At 35.7% G+C, this 27639-nt stretch overlaps 3 protein-coding genes and 1 long non-coding RNA gene across 4 annotated transcripts; 3 read left to right on the top strand and 1 right to left on the bottom strand.

Moving 5' to 3' along the window:
* Positions 1–249: 249 nt before the first annotated feature.
* LOC104232752 (small ribosomal subunit protein uS3z) lies at positions 250–3579 on the top strand. Its single transcript, XM_009786018.2, has 6 exons — positions 250–430; positions 518–665; positions 1543–1714; positions 2850–2904; positions 2982–3113; positions 3224–3579. Exons 1-6 carry the CDS (start codon positions 401–403, stop codon positions 3401–3403), a joined length of 717 nt encoding a protein of 238 aa, XP_009784320.1. The 5' UTR covers positions 250–400; the 3' UTR covers positions 3404–3579.
* Positions 3580–10945: 7366 nt separating this feature from the next.
* LOC104232751 (thermospermine synthase ACAULIS5-like) lies at positions 10946–15709 on the top strand. The gene is made up of 10 exons (XM_009786017.2): positions 10946–11079; positions 11417–11483; positions 11589–11683; positions 12010–12112; positions 12533–12621; positions 12837–12993; positions 13899–13974; positions 14464–14522; positions 14614–14750; positions 15556–15709. The coding sequence occupies exons 1-10, from the start codon at positions 10946–10948 to the stop codon at positions 15638–15640; spliced, it is 1002 nt and encodes a 333-aa protein (XP_009784319.1). The 3' UTR covers positions 15641–15709.
* A 3007-nt stretch (positions 15710–18716) lies between these two features.
* Positions 18717–26030, bottom strand: LOC138872463 (uncharacterized). The gene is made up of 2 exons (XR_011400845.1): positions 25198–26030; positions 18717–24984 (listed from the first exon to the last, which is right to left on the bottom strand). It is a non-coding gene; the product is annotated as an uncharacterized lncRNA (long non-coding RNA).
* Positions 26031–26704: 674 nt separating this feature from the next.
* Positions 26705–27250, top strand: LOC138872704 (uncharacterized). Its single transcript, XM_070151114.1, has one exon. The coding sequence runs from the start codon at positions 26705–26707 to the stop codon at positions 27248–27250; it is 546 nt and encodes a 181-aa protein (XP_070007215.1).
* The last annotated feature ends 389 nt before the right edge of the window (positions 27251–27639 follow it).

Raw genomic sequence — 27639 nt, 5'->3', positions numbered from 1 at the left:
GGGGAGTGGAAGATATGTTAGAGTAATTTTAGAACACTAATTATTATCATTAATTTCCTTAAAATGTATATAATTGGGTATATAAAATATAATTATAGTAAAAATTTGAGTAGGGAGGATAATATAGTTTCATATAGTATATAAGAATGTAAAAATTCAAATAAATTTTTTCCCCGTAAGTCGCATGTTTCAATACGAGGCACGAGTGCGTTTTATAGGCTGGGCCTTCAATTGTTCTGACCCAAAAGAAAGCCCAGTAACATAACCCTAGGTTTGCACCATATATATAAACATGCCACAGAAGGCGAAAAACCCTAGACCGCATATTTCTGGCAATCCAACGCCGAAGTAGAGCTTAGTAGTTCTCGTTTGCTAAAGCTCTCAAACTCCGAAGGCAAACATGGCTACTCAGATTAGCAAAAAGCGAAAGGTTTGTAACTTTTGTTTTCACCATATGTGTATAGATATCACATTTGTAATTTATTTGAAAAGTTACTAATACATTTGGCCGGTTCAGTTTGTTGCCGATGGCGTGTTCTTCGCGGAGCTGAACGAGGTGTTGACACGTGAGTTGGCTGAGGACGGATACTCTGGAGTGGAGGTTAGGGTTACTCCTATGAGGACTGAAATCATCATCAGAGCCACTCGTACCCAGAATGTTCTCGGTAGTCCCCTCTAACTTTCTTCGTTAAGAATTTATGTTGCAGTTGTTACTCATTTTTGACGTATACTGTTATTTATGTGGCAATTTGTGTTTGATTATTTTATTGCTAGTTGTAAAGTTCTTAGTTATAATTATCTGTGTGTTAACTTCCAGATCCAATTGATTGCGTATGTTTAAAATGAAGTTTTGGCCTTATGGCATCTCCAGGAGTATGCTTCTGTATTAGTGGTTTGATCGAATAATAATCCCTCCGTCCCATTTTAAGTGATATAGGCATTTGAGTGGCTAAAAATCATTTCTTTAAGGTAAAATGACTAGCGTAAAGTCAAATTGTTTTGCATTTTATATGATAGATGTTTGTGAGGCAAAAAATTATTTCGTTAAGTTAAAATGACAAATTTAAAGTTAAATTGTTTTGAATTTTATATGATGTAGACATTTGTGTGTCTATAATAAATCTTATTAAGGTAAAATGTCAAGTTTAAAGTTGAATTGTTTCTTAAGATAAAATATATCATTCTTTTTGTGGCATATTAAAATGTAAAAGTGTCACATAAATTGGGACTGATGGGAGTATACTTTTGAGAAGATTAAGAGAAGATTTTATAGGGTGAAAGAAAATGAATAATGCTACTTATATCCTTATTAGGAGTACCTTTTTTAATTTTCTAAGTAATGGAATAAGCAAGGAGGAAAAGTGATGAAGAAGTTGTTCTCTCATCATGTATTTGGTCATATATTTCCTTAGATTAATTCAGCCGTGCAATACTCCTTCCCTTTGACAAGTAGTGTGTATAGAATGGATCTAAGTCTTGTTGGTAGTAATCTGAATACATTTCGCTTGTGCGGTTGATTATTGGTACATTTGGTTTTATTAGGTGAGAAGGGAAGGCGGATCAGGGAGTTGACATCAGTTGTCCAGAAGAGATTCAACTTTAAAGAGGGCACTGTTGAGCTGTATGCTGAGAAGGTTAACAACAGAGGACTGTGTGCTGTTGCTCAGGCTGAGTCACTTCGATACAAGCTCCTTGGTGGTCTTGCTGTTAGGAGGTAATTTTCTCTCTCTGCCATATGTTACCTTTTGCTTTGTGCTAGTGACTTGTGCTTTTCCACTTTGTTTTTCTAACTTGTAAGGAGATAATTTCCTCTCTCTGCCATATGTTACCTTTTGCTTTGTGCTAGTGACTTGTGCTTTTCCACTTTGTTTTTCTAACTTGTAAAAAATAATGATATGCTTGTGCCTTTACTTTCTGCAATGCTTTCCCCTGCTAAAATGTTAGTCTCTACATGTCTTCAATTTTTGTTCATTAATTTATGGTCCTGACGAGCTAAGGTTAGTAATGTTTGTATAATAAGAGCAGTGTCTTGGATCTCTTAGAAGGTTCTATGTCATCCACAAAGCAAATTGGTTTTCTAATACCAATCATGTGTCGGATGATGACTAGAGTTATAGTCCTCCATGCCATCATTCTCATCATGTAATTTAGTCTTGTGCAGTAATCTTGGCGAGGACATATTTGTAAAGATTGTTCTGTTGTGTTAACTTGGAACTAGGTGCATTTAGATATTTATAGTTCAATCGTATCTTGATCGCCTGTGCTTGTCATCTATAAAGCAAATATGTTTACCTTGTACTAAATTTGTGTCGGAAGATGACTATATGAGCTGAAGCATGCTAAAGACTTTTTCTGAGTTGTAACTTCTTACACCTCTGACCTTGGTTTGCAACATGCCTAATTTGTTTCCACGTGTGTTTCTATGTTCAATTTAGTCCTCCATGCCTCCTGTCATCCATAAAGCAAATAGGTTTACCTTGTACTAAATTTGTGTCGGAAGATGACCATATCAGCTGAAGCAGGCTAATGACATTTTCTGAGTTGTAACTTCTTACATCTCTGACCTTGGTTTGCAACATGCCTAATTTGTTCCCATATGTGTTTCTATGTGCAATTTATTCCTCCATGCCTCCTGTCATCTATAAAGCAAATAGGGTTTACTTAGTACCAAATTTGTGTCGGAAGATGACTATATCAGCTGAAGCAGGCTAAAGACGCCTGAGTTGTAATTCTTACACCTCTGTCCTTTGTTTGCAACATGCTTAATTTGTTTCCATATGTATTTTTTTTGTCTGTCTAGTTTAATTATTATTTGTGTTGCTCTAACAAGTATCCTCAAATATTATCAGAGCATGCTATGGTGTCCTGAGATTTATCATGGAGAGTGGAGCCAAGGGATGTGAGGTATGCTTCTTCATTTCTCTATATGCTCACGACATGACTAATAGATTGTACTAGTTCCTCACAGATACTTTATTCAGGTGATTGTTAGTGGAAAATTGAGAGCTCAGCGTGCCAAGTCCATGAAGTTCAAAGATGGTTACATGATTTCTTCTGGGCAGCCTGTCAAAGAGTATATTGACTCTGCTGTTAGACACATTCTCATGAGACAGGTAAAGTTTAGATCACTTAGCTCTTTAATTTTGCTGTTCCTGGTGATTGCTTTTTATTTATTGTGTCATTCTGGTTTTGATGTGATTTTGATTTTACTTTTGTTCCGTAGGGAGTACTTGGCATCAAGGTCAAGATTATGCTTGATTGGGATCCCAAAGGAAAGCAAGGTCCAACAACACCCCTTCCAGATCTTGTCACAATCCATCCTCCCAAGGAGGAAGAAGAATACAACATCCCTCCACCACCAGTGGCGCCAGTTGACACTGAGGTTTCTGTTCCAATTATGTAGACAGCTAGCTTCAGTTTCATCATCCTATAACAATTTTCCAAATACTGTATTTTGTTTAAGTTGAGTGTTAGTTTTGTTTTATCAACGTTGGGTACTCTATATAGAGACATGTTTGGAGAATTGCTTTTTGTTACATCGACAATCGTACTGCTTGAATTAAACTTTTGCTCTATCAATTTTGCCCTTTTTCCGTGGTGCGTTCATTTGTCTTCACTGTTCAGCAGTGATTACATCTGCATTAACTCATGGAGTTTTTTGTATTTTACACCTAGTGTGTGCTTGCAGCAATTTGTACTCAGTGTTTGGTTATATATTAAACTGAATTTTGATAACGGGTTTCAAATTTTTTTGAAAAAGAGTTCAATTTTGTAGAGTAAAAAATTTATTGCCCAATTGCACTATTTTTTCAAGTGGCATGTTCCAATTTAATTTCAAATTTCAGTTATCAGATTTCAACTTAACTTCTAAGTATTTTTTTCTTCAAAAATCACAATTTTTACGAACAAATGCAGTAAATAAGAAGAGATAGAAAGAAGGAAGAAGTCTTTTTTTTTTCACGTTGGTGTATCTTTCCATTGCAATTATATAGCCTTTTATAGACATAAAAAGTAAAGATGATGACATAAAGTAGGAGATTTAATCTTTAAGTTATTCACAACATGAGCATCCATGTACAAACTATGTTATTCACAACATGGGCATACAATGTACAAACTATTTATATCACTCCCCTTTGGATGTCCATGAAGATAATATGCCTCATTAAGAACTTACAAAAAAAAAATATTGGGATGTACACAATTATTTATATATGCATTGCTTGCTGCCTCATTAAAAACCTTACTAGGAAAACCCAGTGGGACAAAATCTTGGTTAAGGAAAAGAGTGCAGCGTGTAGTTATTCCCCCTGATGAAAAATCACTTAATGTCTCGAAGACGACGCATTCCAATCTTATATATTAGCTTTTCAAATATTGAGGTTGGTAATGCCTTAGTAAACAGATCAACCAAATTATCACTTGAACGAACTTGTTGTACATCTATTTTACCATTCTTATGAAGATCATGAGTGAAAAAGAATTTCGGTGAAATGCGTTTTGTTCTATCTCCTTTGATATATCCTCCTTTCAATTGAGCTATGCATGCAACATTGTCTTCATACAATATTGTTGGAATATTCTCTTTCGAAGAAAGACCACATGTTTGTTGAATGTGTTGAGTTATCGATCTCAACCAAACGCATTCTCGACTTGCTTCGTGAATGACTATTATCTCTGCATAATTTGAAGAAATAACAACCATAGTTTGTTTTGTCGAACACCATGATATGGTTGTACCTCCACTTGTAAATAAATAGTCTGTCTGAGATCGACCTTTGTATGGATCAGACAAATATCCTCCATCTGCATAACCAATCAATAATGGCTTGGATTCATTTGAATAAAATAAACTCATATCAATGGTCCCTTGGAGGTATCTGAATATATGTTTAATACCATTTCAGTGTCTTTGTGTTGACGAAGAACTAAATCTTGCCAATAAGCTTACTGAGAAAGTTATATCTGGTCTAGAATTATTGGCAAGATACATTACTGCCTCAATTGCACTAAGATATGGTACTTCGGCACCAAGAAGCTCTTCATCATTTTCATGAGGTCGGAATGGATCTTTCTTTATATCAAGTGATCTCACAACCATCGGGGTACTCAATGGATGTGCTTTATCCATATAGAATCGCTTTAAAATCTTTTCGGTGTATGTTGATTGATGGACAAATATTCCATCTTTCATATACTCAATTTGTAGACCAAGACAGAATTTTGTTTTTCCAAGATCTTTTATTTCAAATTCTTTTTTCAAACAGTCTAGTGTTTTTGGAAGCTCCCCAGGAGTTCCAATGATATTTAAATCATCAACATACACGGCGATTATAACAAATTAAGATCCGGACCTTTTTATAAAGACGCAAGGACAAATTGGATCATTCTTGTACCATTCTTTCAACAGGTATTCACTCAAGCGATTGTACCACATACGACCTGATTGTTTCAATCCATATAAAGATTTCTGAAGTTTTATTGAACAAGTTTCTCGAAAACTTTTATATGCTTCTGGTACTTTAAATCCCTCAGGTACTTTCATAAAAATTTCGTTGTCTAATAATCCATACAAATAGGCTGGAACAACATCCATTAGATGCATATCAAGTTTTTCTTGCTCTGCCATATTTATGAGATATCTGAAGGTGATAACATCCACTACAGGATAATATGTCTCCATATAATCAATTCCAGGCCTTTGGGAAAACCCTTGTGCCACAAGTCGCGCTTTATATCTAACGACTTCATTTTTATCATTTCGTTTTCGCACAAAAACCCATTTATACCCTACTGGCTTTATGCCTTCAGGTGTTCGAACTATGGGTTCGAAGACTTCACGTTTTTCAAGTGAAGTTAACTCTGCCTGGATAGCGTCTTTCCATTTTGGCCAATCATTTCTTTGTCCACATTCATTGATAGCTTTTGGTTCAAGATCCTCATCTTATTGCATTATTTCAACAGCAACATTATAAGCAAAAATGTTATCGATAAAAATATTATTTCGATTCCATCTTTTCCCGGTTGAGGCGTAACTTATTGATATCTCTTCATTCTCATTATTTTCAGGTACCTGGACCTCCCCTAATGTCTTATCATTTGTTACGTCTTGGGGCTCTTCTTGAGCCATTACCTCTGTGTTATGTTCACTTTGATCACTTGCTCATTTTCTTCTTTGAAGATTTTTATCTTTAAAACCGGTTGGTCTACCACGTTTCAAGCATGGCTTAGACTCATTTCCTTTAATTAATTGTCCGGCCGGGATATCAACTCGAATTGGAGCATTAGCAGCTGGAATATGTGACTTAGTCACCCTTGGTAGGTCAGTGAATGCATCTGGCAATTGATTTGCAATATTTTCCAAATGAATAATCTTTTGAACCTCCTGTTCACATTGATTTGTTCGAGGATCTAAATGAGACAGTGATAATGCATTCCAATCTATCTTTTTTTCAGCTGTTTGTTTTCTCTCCCTAATGTTTGATATACTGATTCATCAAAATGGCAATCAGAAAATCTTGCCGTAAATAAATCTCCAGTCATCGACTCTAGATATTTTATAATAGAAGGAGATTCATATCCAACATATATCCCCAACCTTCTTTGAGGACCCATCTTTGTGCGTTGTGGTGGAGCAATTAGAACATATATCGCACAACCAAAGATCCTAAGATGAAAAATATTTGGCTCCTGACCAAAAGCCAATTGCAATGGGGAGACTTTATGATAACTTGTGGGCCTTATCCGCACAAGTGCTGCTGCGTGCAAAATAGCATGACCCCATACTGAAATGGGAAGTTTTGTTCTCATAAGCATTGGTCTAGCAATTAATTGGAGGCGTTTGATCAATGATTCTGCTAGACCATTTTGTGTATGAACATGAGCAACCGGATGCTCAATTGTTATCCCAGTTGAAATACAATAATCATTAAAGGCTTGGGATGTAAACTCACCAGCATTATCAAGACGAATTGTCTTAATTGCATAATCTGGAAATTGTGCTCTTAGCTTTATTATTTGAGCCAACAATCTCGCAAATGCCATATTGCGAGTTGATAGTAAGCACACATGTGACCATCTTGTAGATGCATCTACCAAAACCATATAATATTTGAATGGTCCACATGGAGGGTGAATGGGCCCACATATATCACCCTGTATACGTTCCAGAAATGCAGGGGATTCCATCCTAACTTTAATAGTTGATGGTCTAATAATTAATTTTCCTTGAGAACACGCAGCACAAGAGAATTCCTTAAATTGAAGAATCTTCTGATTCTTCATTGCATGTCCATGTGAATTCTCAATTATTTTACGCATCATATTAGAACCAGGATGGCCCAACCGGTCATGCCAAATAATAAAATTATCTTGATTAGTAAACTTCTCGTTTACTACGGCATGTGTTTCAATCCTGCTAATACTTGTGTAGTATAAGCCGGAGGAAAGAGCAGGTAACATTTCAAGCACATATTTCTTACCGGACATTATTGTAGTAATATAAAGATATTCAATCTTTTCATCATTTGTAGTCTCAATATGATAGCCATTTTGGCGAATATCTTTGAAACTTAATAAGTTTCTTTGAGATTTACTACAATATAGTGCTTCATCAATAGCCAAATTTGTTCCTCCTGATAGTAATAAATTGGCTCTTCCAGAACCTTCAATTAATCTTGTACTACCGGATATTGTATTAACATTTGCTTCTTTCATTACCAAATAAGAGAAATATCTCTTATCTTTTAAAATAGTGTGTGTTGTAGCACTATCCATAAGACATATATCATCTTTATTAATCTTGAGTCCAACTGAAGATTGGGGAATTTTCATATTCTTCATAAAAAAAACAAAAAATTCATCATAAGAAATATGAAAGATAAACAAAAAAAAATAATAATTAAGAAATACGTTAGGAATGTAGAAACTAGCAACACATGATGCATTAGGAAAATACACTCAAGAAAAATAAACTAGTTGCAAACATAAAAATAACAATTTTTATAGTTTCATTCCCCAGTAAGATGATTAGTTCTTCAGTCAATATCCTCAAAGAAGTCTCCAGCTTCTAAATGAGTAATATTTGTTAGGCCTCCAAAATCATCATCTTTATATGCAAGATGTGCCTTAGAATCATATTTGTTTGAGGGACCTGCTTCATCATCATTATTTTGAAAGGTCAAGTGTGCCTCCACATTATTTTCTTTTTTTTTTTTTCTGAGGGAGGCTTGATAAAGTTTGACAAAATGATCTGGCGTACGACAAATGCGTGCCCAATGACCATTCATACCACATCGGTGACACATACTAGTTTTACTTTTTGAATGATTAATTTGAGAACTCTTATTGTTCTCCAATTTATTTCCACCATAATGACGATAATTGTTTCGTCCCCTGCCACATCCACGTTTACGACCATGTCCACGACCACGGTAATTATTTTGTTTTCTTTCAAACTTATCATATGTTGTTATAGCATTCACTTCCGGAAATGGAGCTGACCCAGTGGGACGGGCTTCATGATTTTTCATTAATAGAGTATTATTCTGCTCTGCCACAAGTAGGCATGTGATTAACTCAGAATAAACCTTTTTCACGGTATTGTTGTTGTAGCACCACATTTGAAGCGTGAAAAGTAGAAAATGTTTTTTCCAATAAGTCCTCATTTGTGATAGTGTCTCCACATAATTTTAATGAGAACTTATTTTAAAGATAGCAGAATTATACTCACTTACGGTTTTAAAGTCTTGCAGCCTTAAATGTATCCACTCATACCGAGCTTTCGGTAATACCGTAAGTTTTAGGTGGTCATATCGATCATTCAAATTAATCCATAATTCAAGTGGATCTTTTACGGTTAAATATTCAGTTTTTAACCCTTCATATAGATGATGACGAAGGAAAATCACGGTCTTCGCTTTATCCTGATTCGATGCTTCATTTCCTTGTATAATAGTATTTCCAAGACCTTTAGCATCAAGGTGAATTTCAGCATCAAGGACTCATGATAAATAGTTCCTTCTGGTAATGTCAAGTGCCACAAATTCAAGTTTTGATAAATTTGACATAGTGAAAACTTAATAAAATATGGCTCAACTTAGCGGGAGTTAAGAATAAAATTAGAGCTTCATGCTGATAACGTGTTATAAAATAAAAGCAATGCAGTAAAATATAAATAAGAAGAGATAGAAACAAGGAAGAAGTCTTTTCTTCTTTCACTTTGGTGTATCTTTCCATTGCAATTACATAGCCTTTTATAGACATAAAAAGTAAAGATAATGGACATAAAGTAGGAAATTTAATTTTTAAGCTATTCACAACATGGGCATCCAATGTAGCATCCAATGTACAAACTATTTATAACACTACTTATTTTGTTCATTTTTTGCAAACTTGGGAAGACTTTGAAGGAAGTGTGGGGTAGCTTATACGAAATTTAAAATGCTTATATAAATTAGTAAAATTGAACAAGTCGACCCCTACACTTTTGATTGATTAAGAGTTTTGTATTACAAGCAGAAAAAACTGAAAATCGAATTATTTACTACTCTCTTTCCATTTTTATTTGGCATGTGAATATTTGTTTTCCTAGAATGTTATGCTTTTCCAGCTTTACTTAGACTTGAGTGCTTCTTACAAAGTTTCAGTTTTCTTATTTTTGTCACTTGTGCAACTAAAATTCAAGATGTTTGGTATGGAATAACTGGGCAGAAAATAATGTAAATGGATCATCAAATTGTATCTATTTGATCTATTTGTTTATTTGTTTATTGTAACGACTACCAAGATTATATTTTTGTGTACTTAATTTTTTTATGCTTTTCATTTTCTGAGTGAAAAATAGGGAGTGAAATTAAACATCCTGGATTATATTTTTGTTTATTATGTTTGTCATTTGAAAAGTGAAAGTGAAATTAAATATTCTGGTGATTTTATTTTCCTATATTAGTTTGCCATAACTGCGACAATTTCCTCACTTCGGAAGACACTATTTTGATCGACCAAGACAATCTTTTATCCTTTCCAAAATCGTAAATAACAGTTTATAAATTATGAAGAAAAAATTATGAACTACTAAAATTTGTTGGGAAAATGGCCAATTTAACATTACGAAGCTACCTCTATCTCTCCTCAAGCATATATCTTAATTAACACAGCTAATTAAAACAATGAGGATAGATTTGAAAGCAGCAAAAATTGACGTCTTATTTTTTAAAATGTTACTTCCTTCGGTCAGCTTTAATTGATTTTTTTGCTTTTTTTTTTTAGTGGTTCATAATATTTGATTTTTTTTAATATCAAGAAAGAATTAACTTCTTTTTTTTAAAAGTGCCCCTAAATAAAGAGACTAAGAGTATTTGTTGTATTTTCCATGAATAAATTAAAGTTATTACAGTCAATTACATTGTTAATTAATGCTAAAAAATGGATTCTTTAATATATGTGAAAATAACAAAAAAATTACTTAAAGTGGACCTAAGGGAGTATGTACTTTATTAAAAAAAAATAACAAAGTCAGTTTTGTGAGATAAAAAATAAATGTTATCGGAAAGAATATTTACAACATAAATTGATTTTTTCGAATGAGTTGATTGTTGACGAATAAAAAATGGATGATGCATTCAATTTATTTTTCCTCATATCCTCCAACCCAAGTCCCAACCACCTACTCTATAGTTGGATTACTCAAATCCATATATTGCAAGATTTAGGACAATTACGTAACGAAGAATAGATAAAATAAAAAGTAGTAACTAATTCATTATCCAAAAATTTGACTTGATTTTGAATGTTCACATGAAAAATGGGATCAAATTTATATAATCTTCAATCCAGAAATAAATTTGAAATGATGTACAAGTTTTGACATGTATATATCTTTATATATTAATCAAATTCCATATAAAGAGAACTTTCATTTTATTTTATTTTTTCTAATTGAAGAATGGAGCAAACAATTGAGAAAGAAATTGTTCACTCAAATGTCATTTCTGAAAATTGTGAGGAAAATGGGGAGAATATTCAATGGTTTGAAGAGTCTCTTCAAGCTGATCTCAAATGGTCATTAGCTATAAACAGGTAATGCAACACTTGAAAAATTCTCAATTCAAACAAGAAAAAACAATTTCTTGCTATGCCAACAAACAAATCTAATCAAGGACATTTACTCTATGTTATATATATATATATATATATATATATATATATATATATATATATATATATATATATATTAGCCACTAGGCAGACTGTCTAGTAGTATATTTGCTTTTAAAAAAAAGTTTAATCAAGGGCAGAGCTACATCCCTTAAAGGATGGTCAATTTAACATTCATCGCCGAAAAAGTATAATGTATATATATGTGAAATATTACTTTTTATACATATATGTTGAGTCTAACCATGAAATGTTGCAGTGTCCTGTACAAAGGTACCACCAAGTTTCAAGATGTGGCACTTTTAGACACAAAGCACTTTGGAAAGGTTGGCTATAACCACCCCCACCTCAAAATTTAAATTAAAATTAAAATTTTCTAAACCTCTTTTAGGATTTTAATATATGGATATGTATATATGAATGATATGCAGGTTTTGGTGATTGATGGAAAAATGCAGAGTGCTGAAAATGATGAGTTTATATACCATGAAAGCTTGATCCATCCTGCTCTCTTACTTCATGACAAGTACTTATTTTTTTCGAAGATCTATCTTTATGTTCGTACTGAGTATAATCTATTTTTCGCTTTATATTAATTTTCATTTTGTGTTACGGCATAGGATGGTTAAGATCCATTTACTCTTAACTAGATTTTTCAGGTTTATGTCCTGAAAATGGAAAAATTCTTGGTACAAAGCAATCTACCTCACCTAGTGGGCGTATTTGGCGCGACTTTAAATTAGAATTGTTCTGTTCTGAATGTTGTTCTTATTTATATATTTATTTATTTTTGTGGATTGATGATCAATTTTTTTTTTTTTTTTTTTTTTTTTTGTGTGGATTGATGATCAGTCCCAAAACAGTGTTTATTATGGGAGGTGGGGAAGGATCAGCTGCAAGAGAGGCTCTTAAACATTACAGTATTGAGAAAGTTGTCATGTCTGATATTGATCAAGTATGATTTATGACCATCCTCTTCTATTTCTTTTTTGTGTCTATCATTTTGTTAATTAATCAATGAAATCTCAGTTTGGATTATTACTTGGCGAATGCTTAAATTAATTTATATATTTATTTCTTTATACATTTATTTATTATTTATTTATGCAAATATCCAACCAGATTTACTGTTTACTTTTCCTAATCAATGTATATAAATTATGCCCGATTAAATACACATATTATACATCCATCGGCTATTTTTAGTTTAAACAGTTAAATGAAGGTTATTAAATTAATTTCTTAAAATATATTCAATTATTTTGTTATAAATCTCATCAACCGACTTCATTATATTATAGTTAATCACTATATTTCCTTGCAAGTCAAAATATATAACTTGTGGAAAGTGTGACAAAATTGTGTATATTTGCAGGAAGTTGTGAATATTTGCCGTAAACACCTTACGGCAAATCAAGAAGCCTTTGCTGATAGTAGGCTTTATGTCATCATCAATGACACTAAGTAAGTTTAAAATTATCATTCTCCACCAAAACGTTGAGGTCATTTAATAAATAACTATATATACGTAATTTCAAATATAGGTGAAACTAATATATATAAGATAAATAACTTGTCACAATAAATTGATTTATATTGATAATATACTAAATTATTTATAGCGCTAGTATATATAAGTTAAATTATTTGTGTTAACCACTAGCTTGTGCATGTAAAAGGGTGGAGTTGGAAAAGAGCGAGTGGAAGTATGATGTGATAGTGGGAGATCTATCTGATCCTCGGGAAGGAGGGCCTTGCAATCATCTCTACTTTAAATCTTTCTATGAATGTGTCATTAAGCCCAAACTCAATTACAATGGCATCTTTGTCACTCAGGTTCTTTCATTTCTCTTCACTCTTTTCTTTTTAAATATAATAATCGTAATGCTGAGTGTTGGCCGGTTAAGAACTCTCATATTTAGAGGATGAAAGTAGCAGAGATGCGAATGCTTAAGTGGATGTGCGGGCATACTAGGATAGACAAGATTAGGAATGAAGATATTCGGAGGAAGGAGGGCGTAGCCCCTGTGGATGACAAGATGCGGGAAGCGAGGGTCAGATGGTTCGGGCACGTGCAGAGGAGAAACCTTGATGCACCGGTAAGGAGGTGTGAGCAGTTGGCCGTGGTGGGTACGAGAAGAGGTAGAGGGAGACCTAAGAAATATTGGGGAAAGGTGATCAGGCAGGACATCGTACAACTGCAAATTTCCGAGGACATGACCCTTGATAGGAAGGTCTGGAGGTCAAGCATTAGGGTTGTAGGATAGGGGTAGTAAAGTTTTTCTTACTTCATACCGGGGGTGAGGCGAGGTTGGATTAGGGTTGATCTTAGATGGCTTGTAGTTTATGTTGAACCCACACTATTCTTGTTGTTTATCTTAGCCCCGAGCCTTAGATTCTGGTTAATGTTATTGCATGTCATTCATCTTTTGGTTTTTATACTTCTGTTACTATTACAGTTTCTACTGGAGTTACTAATGAATTCTCTTTTCTTGTTTTTTATTTTATTTTATTTTCGTCTTTCTGAGCCGAGGGTCTATCGGAAACAGCCTATCTGCCCCTATCGGGGCAGGGGTAAGGTCTGCCTACACATTACCCTCCCCAGACCCCACTATGTGAAATTTTACTGGGTAGTAATTGTTGTTGTTGTTGTTGTACCGATATAGGTATCGGATAAGTTTGAACTATACAGAACATGTTAATAAAACAAGCAAAACTTACCAGACTTGTGATTTTTGCAGGCTGGTTTTGCTGGAATTCTGTCACATAAGGGGTTGTTCTCATCAATTTACAACACTACTAAACAAGTCTTCAAGTGTAATTCTACCATTTTAACACTTCATTTGATCTTGTTATTGGATGACCAATGTTACAATTCCTCTCTGCTCTTTATTTCAAAATGAGAATTGATATTTTCAGGAGAACAATACCAAATTCATTTATTTACTTTTGACTAAGTTTTATAAGATAATCTTTCGTTATATTTTTGGATCAGTGAATCACCTATCATTTAAAAGTCGTCATCTCATATTTGTCCTTAACCCTACAGGGTGGATTGACCTAGCCCGATGCAGCGTCATGTGAGACTGCTTCGTTGATTTTTAATATACTAAATATATATGTATATATAAATAATAAGTAATATGAAGTTATTTAGTACAAATATAAAAAAGAATACTGCTTATTATTATTATTATTATTATATTAATTTATTTATTTGTTATTTTCTCCAATGCTAATATTGCTTATAACAAAATCATGCGTATTCCACAGTTAATGCTTAGCTTAATGATGTTAATATTGCAGATGTTATAGCTTACACTGCTCATGTACCATCTTTTGCTGATACACGTGGATGGGTTTTGGTATAGTCCCTTATTTATCTTTTATTCAAATTATTCTAACCCTTTTTAAATTTCATAATCAATATCTTAATTACAATTAATTTTCCTATAGGCTTCGGATCAACCATTTAAACTAGATGCTGAGGTTCTTGAGAGCAGGATTAAAGAGAGGATTAATGGAGAACTTCAGTATCTTGATGCTGCTTTCATGCTCTCTCGTACTGTTATGAACAAGACTGTTGATACATCGTAAGTCTAGATAATTATTTTCCGATGTTTGATTATCTGAAAATATTTTTCAAAAATAGTATATTTATTAGGAGGGGACAAATAATTTTCTAAAATTATATGTTTGCTCCAACTAACGCTTAAATATAATTATTAATCTCTAATACTCAAAATTTTCGTCAAATACTTTCCAAGGAAAAACATAAGGGAAGCATTACACTGTTATTGGTGTTAACAAAATTTATCATCATTGTAGACAACATTTTACAAATATTTGCGACAACTGATTTTTATTACTTTACTAATTTGTTTTACTTGGATATTTTAGTTGCAAAATTCCGATTGAAGGAATGTCGAAATTTTGCATATTATGATGCAAGAATTGGAAGTCGAAGGGAGCCTTGACGTAACTGGTAAAGTTGTTGTCATGTGACCAGGAGGTCACGGTTCGAGCCGTGGAAACAATCTCTTGCAAAAATGCAAAGCAAGGCTGCTACAATAGACCCTTTTGGTCCGACCATTTTTCGAATTTCGCGCATAGCGGAAGCTTAGTGCACCGGACTACCATTTTTTTTAATGATGCCAGAATAGAAAGTCGATATACTATTATCTTTTAGGTTCTATTAATAAAAAACAAAAATAGTAGACAGGGAATTAATTGTCATTCAACATATTATTTTATGATGATGATTTGCGTAAATAATTTGGCAATATAGATAATTCAAATAAAGAGTTTAGTCATTAATTTGGCTCATTCATATGTTTGACAACATCACGTTTATTTGTTTATTAAATGACTAAAATTTATTTATTTTCCTTGTTGTAGGCTCCAGAATGAGACAAATATTTTAACAGAAGAGAATGAGAAGTTCCTCTTTGAACATGGACTGCTTGCAGCTGATAGTGTCTGAACAAAGTCTGATCAAATCCAGTTTAATTTCTATGAATTATTTTGAGTGTTATTTAGTACTATGACTGCAATGGCGTAGCCAGGAATTCCGTTAAAAATATTTAAACTTTGAACAAGTCTATAATTTTCTTTTGTCGATGAATGGTATACCAAATTTTTTAAATCAAACTATGCAACATTTAATTAAACAATAATTTTTTTAATAGAATTATAATTTTATAAATCAGAATTAAAATAACAGAAAGACAATATTCGAAATTTTACTAATAAAAGCAGGCATAAAACAAGAGGAAAAAGAGAGTCGAGAGGATTTATAGTTTGTAGAAAACTTTTATTTAAGAGATTTTTATAGAGCTTAACTTTCAAATTATAAGACTTATTTAAGAAATAACTTTTAGGTAAAAAATTATTTTTAAGTTTAGTTGTTTATTTTTACATAACTTTTAAATTTTAAATGTTATTTTATTAAAAAAATTCTTAAATTGAAAAAGAATCAAATTGATTACACGTGGTGGTCTCTAATTAGTTTTGCAAAAGTATGAAACAAAAATACTGCAATGAAATAAACAAAACATATTACAGAATGTTTAATGCATATATCTATGGTCATCTTTTCCCCTTTTAGTCCAATGCAATCTTTAGAACTGGACCAACCATCACACCTGATGAACCATAAAAATGTCTAATAACTCTCAAACACAAAATTGAATAGTTACAAGTCGAAAATGATGGTCCTAAACAACGGCCAAAAATGAATATTGATATAATATGTTTGTCATATATAAGTATTTGGGTTTCCCAATATTCCAAGCACGACAAACAAGAGCTAACTTCCAGTTCTTACTTGATAATTTTAAATCTAGACAAGCGGGATGAAAAACTAATTTCTTAACTATGGCTGGTCGAGTTACTCTGATCAAATCTACATTAAATAATCTCCCAAATTATATTATGCAATATATTCAAATTCCTTCAAACATTCTCAGTAAAATGGAGCAATATCAATGCAATTTTCTATGGGAAGCAACAACCACAAAAAAGGAAACTGCACCTTTTAAAATGGAAACATATTACTACACCCCGAGAAATAGGGGGCCTAGGAATCCAAAACTTGCGCCAAAAGAATAATGCATTAATAGCAAGTCTTGCATGGAGAGTATTTCGTTCTCACCTAGACCTTTGGGCTAAGATATTAATTTATAAATTCCTTCATCTTTTACCATCTGTATATTACTCTACAACTTGGTGTAATGTATTACGGGGTTGGGATAGCTGCCAACTAGGACTACCATGGAAAATAGGAACAAGTGACAATATTAAATTTTGGCATGACTGCTGGATTAAAAATGGGTTAACTCTTCGTTCACTAATTTGTAGACCATTACCTTGCCAACATCACTTGATGAACATTAACTGTATTTATGATGTTAATGGTTGGAAATGGGATATTTTACCTTTTGACCTCCCTGATAATATACAGAACCTTATAAGAACTCCATATATCTCAACATATAATAAAAAGGGTGACAACATCTGTTGGGCGCTGACTCCCAATGATAAATTTACAGTTCATTCTATGTACAAAGCCCTAGAACATAGTTCCAACGATAATCACAACATAGTTTCTAAATTCCAATGGATATGAAAACTTTCAATACATCCAAAAATTAGGTACTTCATTTGGCTTCTTAATCATAACAAACTTCCTACTTTTCAATTTATAAATCATTTTAACATTATCATAAATGCGGAATGCTCTTATTGTCATAAAGCTGATGAATCGACGACTCACAGTTTCCTAACTTGTGAAAATGCTAAAGCATATTGGAATAAACTAGGAATTGGAGGATATGTCAGCACCCTAATCAACTTTGATATGCCTCAGGAATGGCTTACTCCTTTAATAAATTACAAACAGAAAAAATTCCCTCACAACATCAATCCGCATACTTATGTGCCATTAAGCCTTTGGAATATTTGGAACACAGGAATAAAAATATTTACAAGCACCTGCATAAACCCGTTAGCATCAACTTCACTACTTAGCAGGCCACTGAATTTTGCTATCTTACAGCTTCTACTCATAAAATACAACTGTCACACCTCCTTTTTACCACCCGGAAGGGGATATAAGGGAGTTTTTTCCAATTTAAGTGACAATCAAAACGGGATAATTCATATAAAAATCAGAGCCGCCACTTGGGATAGTTTGTTGGTGTCCCAAGTCACCGGTTTAAAATTCCGAATCGAGGAAGGTTGACTCTGTTTTACAGTCCGCGAAACACAGAAATTCGGGTAAGAAATTTTGTTAACCCGGGAGAAGGTGTTAGGCATTCTTGGGTTCCGTGGTTCTAGCACAATCGCTTAACTATTAATAATTAGCCTAATTATCTGATTTATTACATATTTTAAATCTATTGTGTATTTTTAACCTTATAACCACTTTTATTTATTTAACAACTTTTCGATTTATGGAAATTATTTGAACGAGTCACGATGTCGGCACTCGTTATTTTTGTACATATTGCGAATCATGTCACATAAAATGCACCCGCGATTTACAACATGTTTATTATTATCAATATTCAAAGTTATGGCCGGGTCACATGAAATGTATACCCGAATTTGGATTTATGTATCATGACTATGCCACAGGAACCGTACTCATAGTTACAATGATTTATTTAATCGCGCCTAAAGCAAGCTACGAATATTCATAATTATTTTTCTAAAGCTAATTTGAGATTATTGTGGGGCCATGAGTCCATGAAAGTCATTTGTGGATCATGTGATAGAATTGATTAGTGAAATTATTTACATGGTTGATTTTACTACTAGCATGCTTATAACTTACTAACATTTATTAATTTGATTTGGAATGCAAGTAAATACACCAAACTATGGTTGGTTAAGGAAATGGGTTCGAAATTTTTTTGTCCCATATACTTTCAAAACCAAGCAAATAACCTTAAGGTAAAATCTGATTTTAGTCTTCTGCCCGGTAACCCAAATGACCCAACTTCAAATTAAACCATCGATGCACTTCCATTTTACTAGACTATACGTTGACCCACCCATTGAACATCGAACCAACCTTCCTGAATTCTAAACCACATTCAATTACAATAAAACCTTGTCCAACTAATCTAACTAAGAGATAATTGAAACACACACATAGAATCTAAAGCCATAATGTAACAAGCAAAATTTATTGATGATAAACTGATCTCCAGACCACAAAGCGGGCCGGGATGACAATTTGGCTTGGGCCAAGTGTTTCTCTTCTTGCAAAAATGCCAGCCCAATGGCCTCGTTAAGATCCACCGGTCTAAACGACAACACATCTGCTTTAATATCTGGGTGAAGCCCAGATGTAAAACAATGTTTGAGCATCGGTGGCGACATCTCCATTGTTCGATTTGCAAGTTTTTCAAACTAAGAAAGATACTCACGGACAAAGGAAGTCATCTGTAATTTAGCCAACAAGCTCTCTGGAGATTCTAGTGACTTGGTCCCAAAGTGATACACAACAACTTTGAGAAAGTGAGCCAATCCGCACAACTGACGATTGTGATACATCCACTGCTACCACTCCCTTGCTTCACCTTCAAGAAAGAAGGAACAAAGGTCCAAGCGGTCCTCATCGGCAACATGATACCTGTCAAAATATTGAGTAGCTTGCAAAGTCCAACTCTCAGCGTTGAGACCATCGAACTTGGGCAAATCAATTGGTGCTGGTTTATCACGCCGAAAGGGCATAAATGGTTGTTAGGCTAAAGTAGGAGTAGAATTTGGTAGTTGGGTAAAAGTATGTGGTGAAGGTGTAGAAGAAAGACCTAGGGTAGAAGAAAGAGGGCTGGTGGTGGGCGGCAGCGGTGCCGACGACGATGGACGCATAGATGCCAACTGAGAAACAATGTCCTGAAGAACAGTGTTAATGGACTCCAGAGCATTGGTATGTGAAACAGAGTCAGCCTGCAGTTTCTTAACAGCTTCATCTAGTGATTTCAAACGGGTATTGTGAGCTCCATCACCCATTTGTAGAGGGAGGGTCAATGAAAGCACCAAATGTACAAGCAAAATTATATTGATGATAAATTGATCTCCAGACCACAAAGAGGGTCTGTTCCTCAACTTCTGGGAGTAACTAGAGCAAAAAAGAAAGGAAAAACCGAGAAAAGGGAGGTTCCGGATCTAATTTCTAAGCTAAAGAATTATAAGCAAGTTTATCCCTAGCATTTCTGGTTGATTCTTCTCCTATTTATGCAACTCGGTGCAAGACTGTCATTTGTCTTCTTCTATAATGGCTTGGCAGAGGTTTATTCTCTTGGGATCTGGGACCACATAATGGTCCATATATTTGGGTGGATGTTTCTCTCTGGTGCTTGGTGTTGCGCCTAGGGCCATGTGACGTGTCATGCTGATTTGTTACAATGCCGCTCCCGTGGAGACGAACCTTACCCTCAAGGTTCTGATCAGGAAACTTACGAAGGAGAGTTTGAGAATCTTCCCAGGTGGCATATGAAACTGGGAGGCCTAACCATTTGGTAAGACATTGGTGGATCTGTTGTCCCCCTCTAGAAATGGTTCTACATTGCAACACATCTTCTGGGAGGAGAACCAAGGAAGAAGATTGATCCAAAAGGTCTATTGGGGTGATCTGGTAAGATGGATTGCCTAAACATTTTCGCAAGACTGAAACGTGGAATACAGGGTGAATTTTGGATGAAGGAGGAAGTGCCAGTTTATAAGCAACTGCACCCACTCGCCGAACAATCTGGAAGGGACCAAAGAAGCATCTACTCAATTTGGTGTGGCGTTGTAGGCATATTGAGAGCTGACGATAGGGACGAAGGTGGACATACACCCAATCTCCCACATTAAATTGCACTTTTCTGCGACCTTTGTTAGCATTGGATTCATACGATCCTGGGCATGGAGTAAATTGGCTTTTAAAATAGCCAATACTTCATCCCATTATCGAAGGGAAGCAGCTACAACAGGGTTTGTAGAACTGTCCCGGATATACCGGGAAACGATTGGCGGAGGACGACCATACACCACCTCAAATGGAGTAAGTTTAGAACTGTGGTGGTATGAAGTATTATACCAAAATTCTGCCCACGACAACAGAGAAAGCCGAGTAGAAGGAGTGTCGGATGCAAAGCAGTGGAGATACATTTCCAAACACTTATTAAGTGCCTTTGTTTGACCATCCGACTAAGGATGGTATGCGGAACTCATGGCCAATTGAGTCCCTTGCAGCTGATGAAGTTCATTCCAAAATTTAGATAGGAAGAGAGGATCTCTGTCTGAAACAATTGTTGTCGGAAAGCCATGTAGACAGATGAACTCATGAACAAATACTTCAGCAACTTTTTGACTGGTGAAATTAGTTGGTAATGCAATAAAGTGGCCATATTTGGATAGACGATCCACAATCACCAATATAACAGTGCGACTTTGAGACGATGGAAGGCCAGTGATGAAATCCATCGAAATGTCATCAAAGATCACATCTGGAATTGGCAAAGGAGACAATAAACCATCCGGTTTTAAAGTAGAATCCTTCATTTGTTGACTAACCTGGCATTCCATGACAAACTTTTGAACATCAGCTATCATACTATCTCAGAAAAAATTGGAGGAAAGGCGATGAAATGTGCGCGAAACTCCAGCATGACCCCAATCTTAGATGGAATTCAGTGAGCAATAAAGAGCGAAGTTTTTCATCCTTAGGTACCACCAAGCGGTTGCGAAACAAAAGCAGACCCTCATGAAATGAAAAGTGAGGTAAGGAGGTTGGATCCTTTACCAACTGTTATTGTAAAGACCTCAAATCCTTATCTGTTTTGTTTAAAGCTCGTAATTGGTCTATCAAAGCCATTTTAGTGACCGCTAATGATAGATCATGAAGAGCAGGAACGCGAGATAAAGCATCAACTGCCAAATTTAATCTCCCTGGGCGATAGTGGGCCTCAAAGTCATACCCAATAACCTTACTGAGCCAGCGTTGTTGTTCTGGAGTTTGAATTACTTGACTGGTAAGTGATCAAAGGTTGCTGATTAGTGATGATAATGAATCGACGGCCCAATAAATATTATCGCCATTTATGCACCACTTGGGTGATGTCGAACATTTCTCTATTGTAAGTGGAAGCAACTTGCATCCTAGAAGACAACTTTTGACTGAAGAAGGCAATCGGATGACCCTCCTGGGAAAGCACTGCACCAATACCTGATCCAGAAGCATCTGTTTCCACGGTGAAGACCTTAGAAAAATTAGGCAAGGAGAGGACTGTAATTGAACTCAAAGCTTGTTTTAGTTTGGTGAAAGCAAGCAATGCCTCATCTGACCATATAAATGAATCTTTCTTTAGAAGATATATAAGAGGAGAGGCTAATTGTGCATAACTTTTGACGAATCGGCGGTAGTATCCAGTTAAACCCAAAAAGCCTCTCACATCCTTAACTGATGAAGGTATAGGCTATGAGAGTATTGCAACTATTTTTTCTGGATCAACCTGAAGACCCTCAACAGAAAGAATATGTCCCAAGTAAGCAATGGAAGTTTGGCCAAAGTGACACTTCGAACGCTTGACAACCAATGAATTTTGGCGCAAAATATCAAACACAGAACCAAGATGTGCCAAGTGAGCATCCCATGACTGACTATAAACAAGTATATCATCGAAAAAAACTAAAACAAACTGCCAAAAGAATAGTTTAAAAATAGAGTTCATGGTTTCTTGGAAGGTAGAAGGTGTATTTAAGAGCCCAAATGGCATGACGGAAAAACTCATAGTGCCCGTCATGAGTGCGGAATGTCGTCTTTTCAATATCTGGTGGGTGAAGTCGGATTTGATGATAATCGGCCAATAAATCCAATTTGGAGAAGAATCGAGCGTTATGCAACTCATCAAACAATTCATCCATAGTTGGGATGGGGAATCTATCCTTCACAATGATAGAATTTAAAGCCCGATAATCTACACAAAATCACCATGTGCCATATTTCGTTCGAACCAGTAGAACATGGGATGAATAAGGACTAGAGCTGGGGCGAATGACACCCGTTCTGAGCATTTTGGATACCTGGCGCTCAATTTCTGCCTTCTGAAAATGGGGGTAGCGATATGTGCGTACATTAATTGCGCTAGCTCCTGGTAAAAGTGGTATATGATGGTCTTGGGATCTGGATGGAGGAAGTGATGTAGGTGGCTGAAAAACATTAAGGTAAGACTCAAGGAGTGAAGACAAGTCAGGGGATACTCTGATAGATAGGTGGTATTGGTGGAGTGAAGGTCCAAACGCAAAACATAAGAAATGGAATTAGTCTGGGAAAAACGACGAAGGATGGAAACATTTATCTGAGCTAGGGAAGAAATAGGGTCACCCACCCAACGAATGTGCTGGCCAGAAATGGTAAATTCAAAAGTACATTTGATATAATCAGAGAGGCTTGGCCACAAAGTGGCCAACCAATACACCCCCAGGACCAAATCTAAATTGTGTAAATCAATAACAAAGAAAGTGGTGGAAAAAGAGTATCCTTGAATGGTGATACAAACCACATGGATCACTCCCAAACAACGTAATGTTTGGACATTTCCCACCATCACTGAAAACTCTGAAGCAGGTTCAATGGGTAGTTTGAGTTTTCTGGCTACCCTGGGATGGATGAAATTGTGGGTGCTCCCCCCCATCAATGAGAACCTGAACTGGATTTCCTTTGACAGTACCTGTAAATCGAAGGGTAGTCGGATGTAGACCTCCGGCAAGAGCGTGAAGACTAATGGTAAGGAGGGAAGGATTGTCTCAGAGATTATCTGGTGGAGATGCATCAGAAAGTGGGGGTGAGGTGTCTAAAGGAGTCTCATCGGTGGTATCTTCTTCTAGTAGGAGAAGAAAGAGTTAGGTTGAGATGAACAACGATGACCCTTCTGCCATTTTTCATCATAGTTAAAACAAAGATTGATGTCACATTTGCGTTGTAGTTTCGCTTGTATAAGTTTCTTGAAAGGTACGCGACCAACACCGGGCAAAGAAGCAGCTGGAGAAGGTGATGACTGGGAAAGGGGCTGGTTTGGTTTAGGGTGAGCTGCAGTGTGATGGGCGAAAGGGAGGGGAGTGGGTCTATGAAACGGAGTGGGCCGGGGTGACAATTTGGGTTGGGCCAAGTGTTTCTCTTCTTGCAAAAATGCCAGCCCAATGGCCTCGTTAAGATCCATCGGTCTAAAAGACAACACATCTGCTTTAATATCTGGGTGAAGCCTAGATGTAAAACAATGTTTGAGCATCGGTGGCGACATCTCCATTGTTCGATTTGCAAGTTTTTCAAACTAAGAAAGATACTCACGGACATAGGAAGTCATCTGTAATTTAGCCAACAAGCTTTCTGGAGATTCCAGTGACTTGGTCCCAAAGCGATACACAACAGCTTTGAGAAAGTGAGCCAATCCGCACAACTGACGATTTCGATACATCCACTGCTACCACTCCCTTGCTTCGCCTTCAAGAAAGAAGGAACAGAGGTCCAAGCGGTCCTCATTGGCAATATGATACCTGTCAAAATATTGAGTAGCTTGCAAAGTCCAACTCTCAGCGTTGAGACCGTCGAACTTGGGCAAATCAATTGGTGCTGGTTTATCACGCCGAAAGGGCATAAATGGTTGTTGGGTCATTGGATAAATCTATTGTTGTGGTTGTTGGGCTAAAGTAGGAGCAGAATTTGGTAGTTGGGTAAAAATATGTGGTGAAGGTGTAGAAGAAGGACCTGGGGTAGAAGAAAGAGGGCTGGTGGTGGGCGGCGGCGGTGCTGACGATGATGGACGCCTAGATGCCAACTGAGAAACAATGTCCTGAAGAACAGTGTTAATGGACTCCAAAGCATTGGTATGTGAAGCAGAGTCAGCCTACAGTTTCTTAACAGCTTCATCTAGTGATTTCAAACGGGTATTGTGAGCTCCATCACCCATTTGTAGAGGGAGGGTCAATGGAAGCACCAAATGTACAAGCAAAATTATATTGATGATAAATTGATCTTCAGACAACAAAGAGGGTTTGTTCCTCAACTTTTGGGAGTAACTAGAGCAAAAAAGAAAGGAAAAACCGAGAAAAGGGAGGTTCCAGATCTAATTTCTAAGCTAAAGAATTATAAGCAAGTTCATCCCTAGCATTTCTGGTTGATTCTTCTCCTATTTATGCTACTCGGTGCAAGACTGTCATTTGTCCTCTTCTATAACGGCTTGGCAGAGGTTTATTCTCTTGGGATCTGGGACCACATAATGATCCATATATTTGGGTAGATGTTTCTCTCTGGTGCTTGGTGCTGCGCCTAGGGCCCTGTGACGTATCATGTTGATTTGTTACACATAACTATTACTATTAAATTGCAGTTGTAAGCTAGTAAAGGGAAACTGAAAATCAGTAAGTAAAACCAAAGAAAACAGAGCAAACCAAACAAATCTGCAAAATTATCGAAGAGCACAATATTAACTACTCATGAGCAAGAATGAACTAATAGAAGAAAAGGGAGCTTTATTGATAAATTCTAACCTTTTGCTACGTGCGGAAAAGCCAACAATTTCAATTTTGGAAATGAAAAGCAATGACGACCGGAGCATCGAGAACTCAACCAAACCTCCAACTTCGACCTCTTCTAACTCGACCAAAATTGAGGTGACAGAGTCGGACCTTGCTGGATTTATAGATGAAAACAATTGGTTTTGAGCTATTTCGGGGCTGATTTTTGGAGCATTTCAATAGCAGATTTCAGCTGAGTTCCCAGCTGATTTTCAGCCGCGTTTTGGCCGATTTCCATGTTGGTTTCAAGTGGAATTTTGAGGAGTTTCTTGGCAGTGTTTTGAGTCATTTTTGCAGCTGTTTTGCTATTGTTGTTTTTTTTGGCTATTTATGAAGGAAGAATTGGGTGTTTTTGAGGTGAGATTTTGGACTGATTTTCAGCTGGGTTTGCGGCTGGATTTTGTCGTATATTTTAGGCGGTTTTGACGTGTTTTGAGGAGCTGATTCGAGGGAAGAAAGTTGCTGTATTTTTTGGGTGGAGATAGAAGAGAAGAAGATGAGTTTTATGTCCTTTTTTGGTGAAGTTATGAAGGAAGAATTTAAATGAAAGACCAAAAAAAAGTTCAAAAAAGAAAATTAACTTGGCAGATCTATCTCCTCCCCTCCTTTCTCTGCTTTTTCATTTTTTCTTTCTTGTCCGTCTCTTCTCTGGGGTCCTCTTGAGTGCTTTTGTGTGTGTACTTTACTTGTGAGAATGTATAGATGAGTGAGTATGGTGGGGAATTTTGACGGATAAGAATGGAGTGGGTTTGTATTTTGTCTTCTAGTGGTGAGTGGATTTCATCCCATAAAATGAGTACAAGTGTATTTTTGAACCTTGGAGAATAAGAACAAAATTGAATTTGATTTTTAGAAAAAGAAAAAGAAAAACTAAAACTGTTATGAATAGAATTCTATTTAGAGTGAATGTCTATCTTGTAGAGAGTTTTACTTTGTGGCTAAGTCATTTTTCCCTATAAATAGAGGGGTCTTACCCTATTGTAAATCATCCCAAAATATCAATAAGAATTCTCTCTCTCTTTCTCTGCAATATTGTTCTTCTACTTTTATTGTTTTATAACACGTTATCAGCACGAGACTCTACCGTCTCAAGAAGATTAAGGTACAACTTTTCTCCTCTTTTAATTATGACTGATATTATGAAAAGAAAGTTCGTTGCCCTTGAAATTTCGGGCAAGAACTATATGACATGGATGTTAGATGCTGAATCCGTTTAGATGCAATGGGTCTTGGAGACGCCATTAAAGACAAAACTAAATCATCCACCCAAGACTGTGCTAAGACCTTGATTTTCTTGCGTCATCACCTTGATGAAGGGTTGAAAATAGAATATCTCACAGTCAAAGATCCACTTGTTTTGTGGAATGGCTTAAAGGAAAGATATGACAACTTAAAGTTGGTCACTCTCCCACAAGCACGATATGATTGGGCTCATCTGAGGCTCCAAGACTTTAAGTCTGTTTCTGAATATAATTCTGCAATGTTCAGAATTACTTCTAAATTGAAACTCTGTGGAGATACTATCATTGATTATGATATGCTTGAAAAAACGTTCACAACGTTTCATGTCTCCAATATGGTCTTGCAACAACAATACAGAGAGAAAGGTTTCAAGAAGTACTCTGAGTTGATTTCTCTTCTCCTTGTGGCTGAGCGAAACAATGAATTGCTCATGAGAAATCACGAAAATCGACCCACTAGGTCTACATCATTGCCTGAGGTGTATTCTCATTATGCTAAGCGTGGAAAAGGCCGTGGCCCTATTCGTGGTCGTGGACAAGGAAGAAATTTTTCTAGTGTAAATCACCCCCCAAAGAAAAATAACCACCAAAAGTGGAAAGGGAAAGATGAGAAGCCAAAGGCAATTGTTCAGAAACCGAATGTTATCGTTGCGGTGGAAAAGGGCATTGGACAAATATTTTGTCGTGTACCAAGACATTTGGTTGAGCTTTATCAAGCATCTCTAAAGAATAAAGGCCTGAAGCCAATTTTGTCTCTGACAATGATTTTAACATCACCCACTTAGATGTGACAGACTTCTTTGAGCGCCCTGATGGAAAAATAGACCACTTGATCGGTGATGGATCCGTGGTTAAAGATGATTGAGTAGTTTAATTTTTATTTTTCAATTATTCTTAGTAACTAGTGAATAAACAGCATGTAACCATAGTTCTTTACATGAATAGTAGTCATTAGTATTATTTATTTTATAAAATAGTATTAGTTTTTCTCGCATGTTTCTACTTATATTAAGAAGACCAAAATCCCTTATCATGTGCTCAATAATATACTCCGGTACATTTATGTAATGTTATAATTAACGTATCAATGTCGCATTGGATATTACTATATAAGTATTGCGTGAATACATATAATGTTACTGTTATTGTACGTATGTCGTAGTGTGTGCAAAGC

The sequence above is a fragment of the Nicotiana sylvestris genome, chromosome 7 (genome assembly GCF_000393655.2).
Source record: "Nicotiana sylvestris chromosome 7, ASM39365v2, whole genome shotgun sequence".
Lineage (NCBI taxonomy): Eukaryota > Viridiplantae > Streptophyta > Magnoliopsida > Solanales > Solanaceae > Nicotiana > Nicotiana sylvestris.
Note: the sequence above shows the minus strand (reverse complement) of the source record. Positions and strands in the feature narration are given on the sequence as shown.